Here is a 14,970-nt window from a genome sequence, read left to right on the forward strand (position 1 = left end):
TGAGCTAAAGAAGTCATAAGCATGTAAATAAAACATTGTAAAAATCACTGGAAGATTCAGAATGTACATACTAAAGCTAGTGGTAAGTTATTGAAACACACTTTAGTTATTTCACCTGTTTGAGATTAGTTTAAATACATGAACCTTAAAAAATAAAGGGATGGGAACTATGGAGTGGACAGAAACTCTTCTTCCCCAAAGTAACAGCTTGATTGTCTTGAGACTCCTGAGGAAGTTATCTAGTAATCTTTTACCTCACAACTTTGAGAAGATAAGCTTTTTGACTAATCAATGTTCTGCTTCGATGGTTTGGCTGTTCTACCAGCCCTTCACCTGGTCAGTGCTGTGGCTTCAACCTTCAGCCATTTATAAAAAAAAAAAAACCAAACAAACAAAAAAACTGTCCTGCTCATGGTGAGAAGGAAGTAGTATTGCTTTGTACTTCAGTTTTCATGTGTGGGCGTTTTGTAGGAAGGGCTGACAAGTTCTAGCCCTGTGTAACTTGGTTAAAACTTCTGAAGTACCTGCTTCTGAGTAATTTTCATTACAGGAATGGTTTTAAGTTTGAGATCTTGCCACACATTTCTGTGTGGCAGCTGTAGTCTGTGTTTTTAGTTGTGCCTTCTGCTTTTAGTTTTCTGGAACTTTTAAGTTTTAGTAAAGAAATAGAATTCCTTCCCCCCAACATGCATCTTTATTCGTTATTGGAATGTGTATTATTAATGGGTACAATTTAAATCTGTTACTGTTGTGAAGAGACATGCCATTCCTTGGAGATCTCCAGATTTGTGTATCTGCCAGTCTGGAAGGGAAAACTATTTCAGATTTGCCACAAAGTACTCTTAATAGCTTTCAAATGGTAATAATTGTCCCTGCTTGAGGGTTTGACTAATTTGAGTATTTGACTAATACTCACAAGGGAACTACCTGAAGAATCTTCATTGCCATGAGCAGTATTTCTACCATATTTAAATACGTGAAGTTGAACAATCTTTAAAAATACTCTGCTTAAGAAAGGCAAAGTATTTTCTTCTCCTTTAGGGACTTTCATGTTTCTGCAGAGCTTTGGGTAGGTTTTGAAAGGAGTTTTAAGTTTTCTCCTCCATTATAACCACTAGCTGGGAAGATTTCTCTTAACCCAAGAGAAGTTATGCTAGAACATCTTGTTCTGTCCTTTTTCATAAAAAAGCATAAAGGGCATATTTCCTCATGAGCTCTGTTTACGCAATCGGAAGTGAATTTTAAATAAATAGACAACTGGAGAGCTCAGGATTCACTTGTGAATGTAAGTTACTTAAGGTGTAGATTCAGACACAGCATGCTGGTGGTGGAGGGAAAGTGTGGTGTTCCTGTTCATCAGTAGGAGAGACCGTAGCCATGATGATGTGCATGGCACATGTCTTTCATAACTTAGGGGTTCTTTAAAAAAAGAAAGAAAAAAAAAAAACCCAACCCACAAAACCACGTGCTGGTCATCATTAATGACAGTATTACTCTGTCCCTATCTTGAGGGTGTAACATGCTATATTGAACAGTGATGGTAAAATGCTAATTCACAGTGTGAATGTGCTTATGCAAGGACACACAGTTTTTTAAGAGTTCAGTAACATCAAGAGGTAATTCAGATGTACTATATGGTTCAGTTTCTTGAGAATAATTTGATTAACATGGTTCATATGTGTTCACTACCATTTAAAATTTAAACATCATGTGGCTCCTGATGAAGCTGGTGATTGCAGCTGTTTTATGTGATTCTTCACTTAGCGTGGAGTGTTCTGAAGTGTCACACTTAAGTGGCAGTGTTAATTACAAGCTAAATACTTGGGGTTTTTTGAGTGAGACACTTTTATGAAAGGAGAATGGTTTCTGCATCCAAGTGATTGAGCTGTTTGTCCTTTTCTGTGCTCATGACTCCAACTCCTTCTTGACTGTCCCAGGTAGGCTTTAAGTAGTACTGCACAAGCTAGTACGGACCTAATTTGCACGTGAGAACAAAGAAACAGCAAAACTCAGGCCATTGAGTTGTGAAATGAGTGAATCTGTTGCACTGTCCTGTTGAGGCTGCATGGATCCTTGAACAGTTTAAGTGTCTCTTAAGTTTTGATCTATGAGTTGCAATAGAGTATACACTGTTATTTGAAAAATTGGACAGGGATGCAAGTCTGCTAAATACAAAGGTGGGAGAGGACTTTGAGACTGCAGTAAGTTAATTTTTATATGTCATTCTCTTTATTCTAGAATATTGTGGGTAATGCGAAGCCTAAGGAAAGAGGTAATGAAATTCCGTCATCTCCTGAAAAGCGGGAGAAATTTAAAGAACAGAGGAAAGCAACAGGTAATGCAAAGAAAGACAAGGATGAAAAGACATTGAAGACTGAGAAAAAAGTGAAGCAACCTGATAAAGAAGGAAAATTGATAGTAATCTCGGAAAAAGGAAAGGTCTCAGAAAAGAATATATCTAAGAATGGAAAAGAAGATAAAGAGAATATATCAGAGAATGATATGGAATATTCAGTAGATACACAAATTGAGAAGAAGCCTGAGAATGACAGTGTAAAGAGTTCACAGGAAAACACAAAAGAAACTAAACGAAAACGTGGAAGACCACCGATAACACCTCCAACAGGTATGTAGCTAAACTCAAATGGTTAGGCGCTATGTCAGAACCCATTTAAACTTACCTAAAGGAATTAAAAGTATCTTGCTGTTTCACAGCCTAAGCCTGTAGAAACTTTGAAAATGTTCTGAACTCATCTTTGTTCAGGCTCTGTTAGGACAGCTGAGAGTTACTGGGTTTGGAGCTTCAGTGGTTTGGTGAGGGGTTAGATTTAGACAGGTAATCTTCATATATTATAAAACATGTTTGTAGTAGGATTAAATGCTAGTATGTAGACTTTGGAAAGCCAGGTGAAACTCTGTTTATGCAAGTCCAGTATTTCAATTTGTGAGGCTTGGGAATTTTTAAAGAGTTTTTCAGCTTAATATCCAGACAACTTGTTCTCTATCTAAATATGTAGAGCCAAGTCCTCAGACACTACAGCCCATAACTTTGGAGTTAAGACGTCGGAAAATACCTAAAGGAGGTGAAGTTCCATCAAAGCGTCCCAGGATTGAAAAAAACTTGTGTGAGTATTTTCTGTTATTCAACTCTTGCAGTATAAGTTCTTAAAGCAGAAGGGGTGGGGGGGAGCACAGGTGTGGGGAGTCTGGTATTAACCTTGAACTGTGATAAATGAAATGACTGAAATGCAGCACCTGTTGTTCTGGGTGTTTGTTTTTTTTTTAAATTGGCCATTCATACCTAGCATCACCATGCTGAAATTCCCAAATAAATCTTAGAAGCTTGGTTTGAATGGAGGGAGCCACAAGCTGTGAGTCTTGATGCAGAAATTCATAGATGCAGAGGAGGCAGTGATTATTTTATTTCCTCCAATGCATAGAAGGCTATAAAAGCCTTTTTTCTATTTATAGAAACTCTTCAGTTACTAGATTGAGGATCTACCACATTGCTTAGCAAAGAAACCTTAATATTAAACAAATACTCATGTCACTGCTGTTTAATAGCTTCTGCTTTATCATTGTATACTGTGTAGTGATGTTGAAGAACTTGAATGCATTGATGAGGAAGGAAAACTATATTCTCTAAAGTAGTATCATGAACAAGGAGATGAACATCTGAAGAAGGCTGTCTTTCCCTGCCTTAGGACCACAAAGTCTTAAAACTTCAGTGCACATATGTTGTCCAGCTTACTGTCAAAGTTGCTTGTGTGTCTGAATTGTCTCATCAACTTCTGGCATTACTTATATCTGTGGGATGGTTGCTGTTTAAAACAATGTTTTACTAGTAAAATAGTGTTCTGTATTCTTACTTCAAATCTGTTACTAAAAGAAGAAGTTGTGACACCTATAAGATAGGCTTTTGCTCTATTTTTATGCTTATTTGTAAGTGTTAATATGACTGTAGCTTTTACAGAGAGGTTTAATCACCAGGGCTGCTTAGCTTTTGCTGTTAACCTCAGTCCTTAAAAAAACCCCCAGACTTTCAAACTGCTACTGGGAGGGGAAATCTTTAAAGCTTGCTTTTAAGCTATTTGTAATCTTGTAACTGCATGGTACCATTAAATTTGTCTATTCCAGCTCAGGAAAAATTGAAGAATTCTTCAGGTAACCTTGAAAGAGACCAGATCAGGAGACGATCTTCAAGGCTCTCATCTAGTATTAGCCATGAGATTTTAAATGCAGATCATGTCACAACTTCGACAGAAGTTCAACATTGGAAAGATGTGACATCTAACCAAAAGGAATCTGAAAAGGGTAAGCAGCTTCCTGATATACTCTGGACTTGTGGTAGCATGGCAGTCTACTTGTTGCAAACACTGTATTTTTACTTGCATAACATGTAGGCTGTATATGTGCTATTAAAACCTGATTTCATCAGCAGTGCAGAGAAAACTCAAGGCAAGTTTCTCTCTCTTTGCTGCCCTGATTGCCTTTTGCTTTTGATTCCTCCTTCATCAGTAACCTTAGCATTTCCCTTGCATGGGTGGGAGCTTTTCCAGTAGAGGGGTAACTAGGGTTGCAAAAGGAGAGCTCCACAGGCTGTAAAATAACTTAAAGGAAATACTGTCATTGGTTTTTTTTGTGTGGGTGGGTTGTTTTGGGGTGGTTTGTTGGTTTTTTGGGTTTTTTAGGAGTTGCAGGTTATGCTTATGAAAATGAGGTAGTTACAAAGTTTTAATGCTTTTAGATTGAAGGCGTAACCCAAATACTAACCTTGAAAGTTTAGTTGAACACTGAAAACATCAAATGGGATGCTTTTATTCTTAGACTGTGTGGAGATAATGCTCCCTTTTTCTGCTCTGTGCTTCACTGCATTTCCCTTTCAGGGTGAGCTATGGTAGTGGCTTGAGGAGACCTGTGCTATTTTAGGCTGTAGGGTTAGCAGCCTGTGTGTTTCTAAGCAGGTCTAAATTTAGAGGGTTGCTACAAGTAGCTGTGTTACAAAACCTTAATTCTTTGTTAATACAACAGCAAGCAGTCTGAGCACAAATTGATATTTTTTTTTTTTTTTTTTTCCCCCTTCATTATAATGTGATGAACACACATCATTGTTTTGGAATACGCTCTTGTGTGCATTTTACTCAAACAAAATTTTTTTCCTCCATTCTAGTCCAGTTAGAAATTCCTGTTGAATCTGACCAAAGTTTCAGTGAACAAGGATCTCCTGGAAGCACATCACATAGCGCAGCACTCGGTACAGATGCCCGTTTACAGGAAGAAAAAGTTGAAGACACAGAGTCTTCCTCTGTTACTGTCAGGACTCAAGAACCTTCTGTTGATACAGGTTCATTTTTTGATTTCTTATTTATTATTGATGTGTTCAGGCATCTGATGCTTGGTATTGCATGCTTGCACAAGTGTCACTAACAAAAATTCTGCATTCTTGCAATGTTAACCACAATGGAAAATGCTTATTTATATTCATTATGGGCTCAGTTTTGATCTTATGCTTTGGAGATGGATGGCAGTCTTCCAAAAAGTAGAAATCATAATTTCTAAATGACTGGATGTAATATATTTGGCATGTGAATGTTGAAATTAACAAATACTTGTTTTCAGATTATAATTTAATGTTTGTAATTCTAGATTAAGTTGGACTAACATGTTAAAAGGTCATTGTTTTGTCATTTCTGTGCTGCTTGTATGTGGTAGCATTGATGTTTGGGAATCCTGATTGTGCATTTCTTCTCTATATTCTTACGTTTTGGCTTCTGTTGTACTTAAGCCCTAGACTATTAAGAGGTTTTAGTGCAGATTCATGAAATAGTTCAAACATTTCAGTGTCTGTCTTAATAACATATATGGTCTGTCTTCTCTTAGCTGGGGAGTGTACTTGCCTTTTTCAAACTTCCTATATGGATTGTAGACTACTCCAAAACACAGTGCTGTCCTGTGGTTATTTCTTGTAACTTCAATACTTGTTTCCCCACTTAACTGCAGATACTTGGAACTATGAATTCCCTAGTTTATGCTCTATCAAAGAAGCTTAATTTTAAGTGGAACAGAGCATTTAGAGGGACTTACAGTTGCTCAGCATTGCTAGAGTAATCTTTATGTGCTAGCTTTCATTCTGATTATTGGTTATTCCAGATCTACCCTCCTGCTTGCTTATGTCCTCTTTTATCCACTGGTATAACTGTACAAATGAACTGTCCTCTCCCTTTGCCACTGATGTACGCCTTCAGTGCACGAAGGAATTTATCTCTTTGCATTTGCTCAGGTTTGACGTGTGAATTGTCTTTTGCTATTTAAAAATTAGAGCACTCCTGATCTTGCTCTCCTTCCTAACCAGGCTGATGATATATCCACCTGTATTCTGACTATGGTGTATCCATAGTCTTCAATTGATGTCTGTTGGGGCCATGCCTTTCCTTCCCCCTGTTCTGGCAGTGAGTTCAGACCATGCAGAGTGGTTGCAGTTTTTTTGCTAGTCAGGCTGGTGTGACCTTTTCAGTCAGTGAAGTACTTTTGGGTTTAACACTTTTTTTTTAAGCTGATGGGTTGGCGCTTACTTTGGCTCATGAAGGCAAAACCACTGTTTGCTTGTACCTGAACAGGTCATTAATATCTCTGATACCAAGGAAATGCCATTACTGTCTGTATTAGCTCCAAGTACATGAGCTGTTTACAGCCTTCATGCAAATCTCTGAAGCAAAGAAAGGATGTAAAAAGTTTTGCTACTTCCAGTAGCTATTAATTTGTTCTTCCTTTTCTTGTGGCAGATACAACAAATTGAATTTACGTTTTAAGTTGAATACTTCCTCTGAGTAATTGCAGTGTAATATCACTGGTTTCTTTAAGGTCATGTGCTAACAACTGGTGAAGCCCCTCACAAGTGCTTGTCAGGTAGTGCTGTAATAGTCTGCTGGCCAGGTTAGCTAAACTGGTACCCTATTAGAAGTGTGCAGCACCAGCAATGTTAGCTGATGCTGTGCTTTGTAGCTCTTCCCTTTGGAATTTAAAGTTTTCCTGCAAGGTGCTCTTGAAACTGAACAGGCATCCTTGAATGTAATTTTGTTAAGATGAACAGCCATGTCTTGTTCAGATTATCACCCTGGAGTAGCTTTTGTGGATTGCAGGAGGGTCTGGCTGCTATAGCAGTAAAGGAGCATTAATTTTTTTCCTCCTTCATTGGATCTCTGAAGGATGTCCCTGGAGTTCTTAATAGAAAGACTGCAGACATTCGTGTCACGGGGAGTGTGACGAAATGCTAGAAAATAGTGATGCTTCTTGGTCCTGTTGGGAATCTTCTGCTTCGGGCAGTCAGAGAGTAATGGCTGTTGTGACTCCAGTCTTAAGCACGTGAGAAGGTGTGCAGGTACAAGCATGGCTCCAAACAGGTGCAGTGAACTGAACTGCTTTAAGTTGAAGTTTAAGAAGAAGGACTTGCACGTTAAGAGACAGCTCTTCTAAGAGAGACAGAAGATCGTAGCAGTTTTGAAAATTGAAAGAATTTTTAGTATGTCTGAAAATATGTGCTTTTCAGATTCTGTCAAACTATTTGATAGAATATATGGCAAAACTTTCCACTACAGTGGCTGTAGTCACCTTTTGGACATGCTTTATGTAGGAGAACAGTATGATAAAAAGCGTTTTAACTTGAGTGATTCTGCATGATAAATATACTGCACTTCTTGAAGCATGTGTTTTAGCTGACAACCATTTAGCCTTTTATTTTGTAAATTCCTGCAAATACTCAGTTTCAAGTGTAGTATTTTCAAGGTGACATTTATCTCTTGGAGGTACTTGGTGAACTACAGATTGACAAACCCCAATTTTGGCAAGGTCTGAGAATTCAGAGAAGGTAAATCTTGGCTTTTTGAAAGAACACACTGTACTATAAGTATAGAAAAACTGTGTTAATTATTACAGATGTTCTCCAAACAGTTAATGCAGTATTAAGAAGATATTTGTTGCAATTAACTTCATAAAATAATCCAGAAGTAGTCACAGAATATTTTGAAAAATAAAGAAGTTTTTACTTTGTACTGTAATATGTATAATCACAAAGCTTTGAGGTTAGTGGTCAAATACTATTAAAAAATGCCTCCTGCAGGGTCACCTACTTTTCCAACTTAAATACTCATTTGGGGTGCAGAGCTTTTCAGGATGTTTTGCAATGTTTTAGTTTCAAGTAACTGTGAAATCAAAGATGTGTTAAAAATCTTTACTGGTGTGTGTGAACTTGGGTGTTGTAGCTGCATGGTCATATTACAGAGAAGGCTTCCTTTTAAAAAAAAGTTTGGGGATTCGAGTTTAGGGCTATAATGTAGTGAGACCTAGTATGTTCTCAGCAGTATGTGTAGTATGTGTTAGAGGTTACAGCAAATAAATCACTCTTAGTGACTATGAAAGAAAATAGAACAGACTTGGTCACGTAAAAATGTTACTTTTTTTGTGTATTTGTTGCTGATGGGGAAATCTCTTCTCCTTCCATGAAAAAACTTCAAGGGAATGATGGGTAGATTTAAAGATTTAAGTTAAACTGAAATAACCAGCAGGTGTTTTTCCTGTACTTGCATACTTATTCTGTTTCAGATTACAAATGCAGTTTACGGTTGTCTTTGTTTTATCCCCTTGAGCTTGTTTAATAGGTGTTGGGGTGAGATGCTCTGTTTTGTAAGGGAGGAACTAGGGAGAGGGATTTGCTTGTACATTTGAAATTTATGAAGTAATATGTCTCAGTTCTGTGTTCAGCATTTGGGGAGCTTCATTTTGGTGGTAGATGGGGCAGGACACCAGTATAATGCTGGTGTGTGACTGAAACATGGGGAGTTCAAAAAACTGTGAACCCTTTGGATGTCTTGCTGTTGCTGCCACTTCCCTCTGTCTGTCTTATGTATATATTGCTAAGCATTTGTAATTTGGGCTTCAACTGGGGAGAATTCCAGCTGAATGTGTAATACCTACATGTGTGTTGTCAGTCACGCTGATGTGATGTATGGGATGTGGCCTTCTCCTGAGCTTGCTTAGTGGGATACAAGTGGTAAAGCTGTGGGAACATAACTTGGTTCGCTTACTTGCCTGAAGCCTCTGGTATAACTTGAGTGCTCTTGACACTGGCACTTCTGTCAGTACTCGAGCGAGCTGGATTAAAGTTAATTCAGCAATATGCATTTGTACTGAATTCTGACCTGAAGTTCAGCACTATGGGTGGTACCTGAAAATCCACAATCCTGAGCATGGATTTTGTTTCATTTAATTTAAGCCATCTCATTTAACATTAGAAATGCTAGACATTCAGCAAGGTGGGCATCCAGATACAGGAAGCAGGTATTTTTATTGGAGAAAACTCTTTAAGGATGGGGATTAAGAACTGTATAGGGTCGTCTTGAGTAAATACTGTCACCTGAAATCAGTATTTCTGTACTTAACAGACATTAAAACAGGTGGTTTCTTGAGAGCAGATTTTTTACAAATCCATAGATCCTATCGTGGATAAATCTTCTGTAGTTACAAGTGGATCTGGATCTGTGTTTTCCCATACCTGCTTTATTCTTACTTGAGGGATTGTGCCTCTGTACTGCAGTGCCGATGAGCTGCCTGATGAGGGAACAGTAAGACTTGGGCTTTCACCTCATAGTAGGGTGTGTGTGCAGCTTGACAGAGGCGCCTCAATGTGGGATCTGAAAACATCTCAGAAGATAGCCAGTGGCTTCCTGCTCTGGGGAGTGCACGTGTGTTGGAGTCTGAGCATGCTGTCCTAAAAATAACTAGTGTTGGAGGCTGAAAGCTGAGTTAACTTACTCTGTGGGTAGTTATGATGGGAACAGGTATCTCTCCAAATCTGTGTGTCAAGCTGTTATGTTCCCAGACTGCTGTGTGTATTAAAGAGATTTGGGGATTGGAAAGGGGAGAAGTAGTCAGAGTAGTCAGTTGTCAGAGTAGATGGTGTGGGTGGAAAAAAGGGGTATTTTTTCTATACAAGATTTGCACAAAATACAGCAAGGAAGCTAAGGTCAAACATATTCTAAATATGAGAAGTTAAGTGTAACATTGTAACCCAGTACTAACTTTTTCTGTCTGTAGGCTTTAGTTGTAGTCTCTTGATGGGAATTCATTGTCTTACTGCAGAAAAACATTACAAAACAAAATTGATAGCTTTCATTTTCTTCAGTGTGTTGTGTTACTGGTTTTTTGGCATGGGTGAGTAATGCACCCTGGTAGTACTACTTTTAACTTGCATGATGTATAGGAAGAACATGGTTTTTATAGCATTTGAATATTAAGAATTTCAAAGGACAAAAGCGCTCTCTTTAAAGAGCGTTTTTCTAGTCATCATTGGAGGATGAATCAGGATCTGTAGTAGTTGCAGGTATTTGTAATGGCAAATACAATTTGGAATGTTTATATGCTTGTTATGTTTTAAAATGTGTATGTAATGTGTTTTGAAAGGGCAGTATAGCATTGCTTGTCAAAACTTAAGATCCTCTCTCTAAAATTTTCAGCAGATTTCTGATTAATTACATGTACTGAAGGATAAAAACCCTGTTCTGGCTTTTGGCTCCTCTAATGTTTAGGGACCGGAATTGGTGATTAGGATTTCAAGTTGTCTTTCAAAAAAACAGTGACAGCCTGTTGGCAAACTTCTGCAGCCAGTTAAAGCTCTGTTTCATATCTGAAAACAGGCTTTGAAGCACTGTACAGCTGTTTGTGTGGCTTTACTCTTACAAATGGATTTGACTCTAAGCTGCCTTTGCTTTGCACTGTTTTGTTGTAGTGTTGTGTTTCTTGGAACGCTCTTAAGGTTACTTTTTTATTTGCATAGACATACGTCAGGGATTCAATTTGCCTTATACTTACCACATTTTTCTAACTCGTCACTTTTAGCTTTGGGTTTCGGTTAAGGAGAAGCATAATATCTCTGCATCCAGTTTGAGAGAGCAGCTGTTTATCCTGCAGCATACCTAGGTAGGATTTGATTCCTTCAAGGTAGTTTTATAAACTGTCATTTTAAGCCTAACATACAGTATGTAAAGAAGTCCATCCTGCCTTGCTCACTGAAAAGTTCCTTGCAGCCAGACACCACAATCTGGAGCACAGTGTTTCAGTTACACCTCGAAGTGCAGGTAAAGCCTTCACATCCACCCAGCTGCTTGCCCCCTCTAAAGGTATGTTGAGACTTGGCATTGCACGCTTACAAGCTTTTTGTGCACTACAGACTTCACTGTTTTTATTTTTACAAATTTAGTGCCAGCACAGGGAGGAAACAGTGAGTGGGGGATCGTATGAAATACTGTCTTGAGTAGCTTTTGCAATATCAAGTAATGTTTCAGGCTCAAAAACCTCAACTTCATAAACATGTAGTGGTCCATGATTATTGATGCCATATGTATGTATTACACCAAGCATCTGCTTGAGTGGATTCTGGACACGCTGGAAATGCTTGGATGCTGTCTTTGGGTAAAGTACTTGAAGAAGAGCAATTGGGCAAGATGTTCTTTGTTTCACAGCTGAGATCTTGAAAGACAAAATTTATTGAAAATAAAGGAAGAAACAGAGTTTGCATGTTAAAGTGATGGACAGAAACACCTTTGAGCACAAGAAAACACAAGATTTCAGAAGAAGTAAGACCAAAGAAATAGGTAAATTAATGGGGAGGCTGACGCAGTGGTGTGAAGTGATCCAAAGCACAGTGTAAAAACTGTTAGCTCAAGAAAGCTAGTGGTAACAAACAGATAATGTTTAAAATAATACAGATGGAAGCACTGGAGAACATATGTTCTAGAGAGACTTGATGTGTGGTGTATGAAGGCGTGGACTCAGGTTGTGGTGCAACTAGAGACACTTTATTGTACATAGAAACTCATATTTATATCTCTGAGCCTGGATACAAATTCCATCTGTATAGAGGAATGAAGGGTTAATTGAAATTGATAATATACAGCTGTGGGCTGGCTTCAGGGGTGGTGGGTTGGCTGACTGGATAAGGTGCAGCTGTGGCTGGTTCCTGCTGAGTAGTTAAATGGCTCTAAGGGAGATGGGAGAGGAGCGCTGGATGAAGAGAGACCTGGAAGAAGCAGAGGGAGGAGAGCGAGTGCCCTGGATGGAGGAGAGCTAAGGAGAAGGGCGCAGCAAAGGCAAGAAGCGGGGTGGACTGGCCTGAAGAGTATGAAGAACCAGCACGGATAGTAGATGACCTTTAGAAACCTTGTGGGGGATTGGTGGCTGTGCTGGGGCAAGGTGTGGGAACTACTTACTGAAGTTAACTTGCTATGGGATGGTAAAAGCCTTGTTGCAGCTGGCTAGTTTTGAGAGTGCTGCAACACAGCTGTATGTACCACCAGGCTCATTCATGCAGTTATATAGCTGTATATCACTACAAGCATGCAGACACCTATTTGCTACTAGATAACTATGTTTATCTATCTTACTCTCCTTCACGATACCCAGCTGTACTCTCATCTCCTGCCAGGTCAGACATTCTCAATCCTCCGCTCATACATCTCTCTTCAGACATTCTCTATCTTTCTCTTCCACATTGATGTGTTTTAGTTTAACAGCAGGTGAAGGGATAATGTGATTTTTGCTTAGTATTTCTGTGGAGACCAGGAAATGACAACTAGAAGTCTCACCAGTTTAACAGGCAGTTGTGTGTGAAGATCTAATGGCTAGAAGCTGCAGCAAAACCAGCTTTAATTGGAGGAAAATGCTTTGGGCACTGTTGCCTTTCTGGGATAGTTTACCAGCGTGTGGCAGAAGATGCCTCAGGACTGCAGACCTTTTTCAGTCAAGATACTGTGCTGCTGCCAAGCATTCCTGTCCCAGCAGGAGTCAACTGACACAAAGAATTGTGGGGTGGGAATCTCAGAAACTTCACACAGTGACATTTTACTGTAAACTTTCTGCTGAATGTGGCCATAGCTTGAACCTTGGATAATACAGCACAATGAGAAATGAGACAGGTTGCTGACTTGAGTGCTGAAAGGGTGTTTTTCCTCTGAAGTGAAGGTTAAAGGAGACTGTTGTTTGACCTTGAGTCTCTGTGCTTTGTATTGTAATGGCTAATTGAATGCCAAGTGACAAATTTTTATTTTGGTTATAAATATGGAAGAAACAGCAGGTAGCAGGTCTGTCATTAACTTTCCTCTGTACTTGGAGAAAACAGCCATGAAAACTCCTCTGAAAAGGCAAGTGTCTGAAAATCTGAAGGTAGCACAGCAGAACTTTCTCTTCATAGAAGCCAGTTTTAGAACCATGTGTCGTGAGCAGAAATTATATATATGTGTAGGAGTGGGAAGTTCCCCCCCCTTTAGTTGCTTGTGTAATAAGTCCGCTTTAGAGTGTTTGGCTGGGAGCACATGCTCTTTTGGAGGCTCTTCTGGGTAGTTGAGTTGGCCATCAGCTCCCTGCTGTGCCTTGGTGGCAGGGAGTTCTGTTGTGTTGATTGCAAAGAAGTAAAATGCCCCCAAATGTGGTGGTGATGGCAATAATTTTAGCTTTGTTTCAAACTACGTGGGATTGTCTCTGTTTTTATTACTCAGAGTGGTTTCCTTCTGCATACATTGCAGTATGGTTTTTTTTCTGCTTTCCTTCCCTTCCACCAATGTCTTTGTTACTACTGTTCCTTAACTTCAACTAATGTGATCCTGTGCTCCACTTCTAACTTGTATCTGGTCAGTTAGAAGCCATTCCCTGTATCTTCTCCAGAATTTGTCCATCTCAGTGAAGGGGAAGTGCTCCAAGCTTGGATACAGGACCTTATTCATGACAGTTGTGTGATGGTATAATAGTTTCCCTTGTCATATTTGAATTTTTTTTGGCCAGATCTTCAGACTGTTACCCACTTGTGCTGTGTTAGTTTTATTATCTTCATGTTAGTTATTTAATAGAAACAAGTTCTCTTTCATTGTCCTGAATTCCGGTTTTGAGCTTTACAGTCAAGAGAACCTTTGTGGACTTGCTTTCACTAAATACACAGGTCATTTCACTGACTGTTCCTGAAATATTTTTTCATTACGAATCCAACTTTTGCCTGGTGTACAGTATATTTCAGTTTGGTGTTACAAACTTTGTCATTCTGTAAGTATGATCCAGTTGTCTGGATTTGTTGCAATTTTATTACCATCCCTGTCAGCACGTTCTTAATATGGCTATGCCAAAATGTCTTTGTCTCTCCTTGTTGTTACCTTTGTGAAACACCCAAAAGCAGTGTCTTCATTTTCACTATTTTCTTCTCAAAAATTAACTGAATATTGTTTCTTTTGACCAGTCTGATATGCGTATGGAGTCTTAATGCTTCAGTGTACATCAATCTCCATAATACCATTACTTGTTTTTTCTCTATGAATGACTTTGAGTTTTGTTTCTTTGTCATAACTGTACTTAGCATCCTAGATAGCTGTATCTCAAGCACACTCTTTTTTTCACTGTGACATATCCTTTAAGTGTGCAGCTCAGTAACACTCAGCATTTTTATTGCTATATACTAAAAACTTCTGAACAAGCTGTTCTGTGTTCTTATACTAAGATAATTTTGAGACTACCTCTAACACTCTCATTCAGTGTGTTCCTACATATGTGCACTTATGGGAAGCCTTACTCTTTCTGCACTTACTCTTAATTGTAATGTGTCTGGATTCTTCTGTGTGGGTTTTTTTTTTTTTCAGCTACTTCTAATAATTTCTTAATTTTCATTCATGTGCTGCATACCTTCAATTCTGCATCACTGCTGCTATGTCTGGGTCTTAGCTTTAACCAGTTCTTCTTTCTTAATACTCCCAAGCTTGAAAATACTTGTAAATATGGAAATAATACTTCAGTACTGGCAAAACAAAGGGAAAAATAATATTTGGAAGGTCTTTTGTAAAAATGACCTTTCCTTTCCATTGCCCTCATTGGCGAGGGATTTTTTGATGCTCTGTGTGTATTGGTGATGGATAATTGCCTGGATCTCTCTTATATTTCTGT

General features: G+C 38.7%; 1 protein-coding gene across 8 annotated transcripts in view; it reads left to right on the forward strand.

Moving 5' to 3' along the window:
* Positions 1 to 14,970, forward strand: part of PHF20 (PHD finger protein 20) — a 71,944-nt gene that overhangs the window by 21,312 nt on the left and 35,662 nt on the right. For 7 of the 8 annotated variants that reach the window (XR_008734180.1, XM_055722402.1, XM_055722406.1 and 4 more), the window contains 4 exons: positions 2,239 to 2,626; positions 3,018 to 3,125; positions 4,138 to 4,314; positions 5,171 to 5,344. Coding sequence is in view for 7 of the 8 variants with exons in the window: in XM_055722402.1 (XP_055578377.1) it covers positions 2,239 to 2,626; positions 3,018 to 3,125; positions 4,138 to 4,314; positions 5,171 to 5,344 (847 nt within the window). In the remaining variant the exon portion in view is untranslated. The remainder of the gene's footprint in view (positions 1 to 2,238; positions 2,627 to 3,017; positions 3,126 to 4,137; positions 4,315 to 5,170; positions 5,345 to 14,970) is intronic. The other variant, XM_055722405.1, reaches the window with a different exon arrangement.

The sequence above is a fragment of the Falco cherrug genome, chromosome 10, assembly GCF_023634085.1.
Source record: "Falco cherrug isolate bFalChe1 chromosome 10, bFalChe1.pri, whole genome shotgun sequence".
NCBI lineage: Eukaryota > Metazoa > Chordata > Aves > Falconiformes > Falconidae > Falco > Falco cherrug.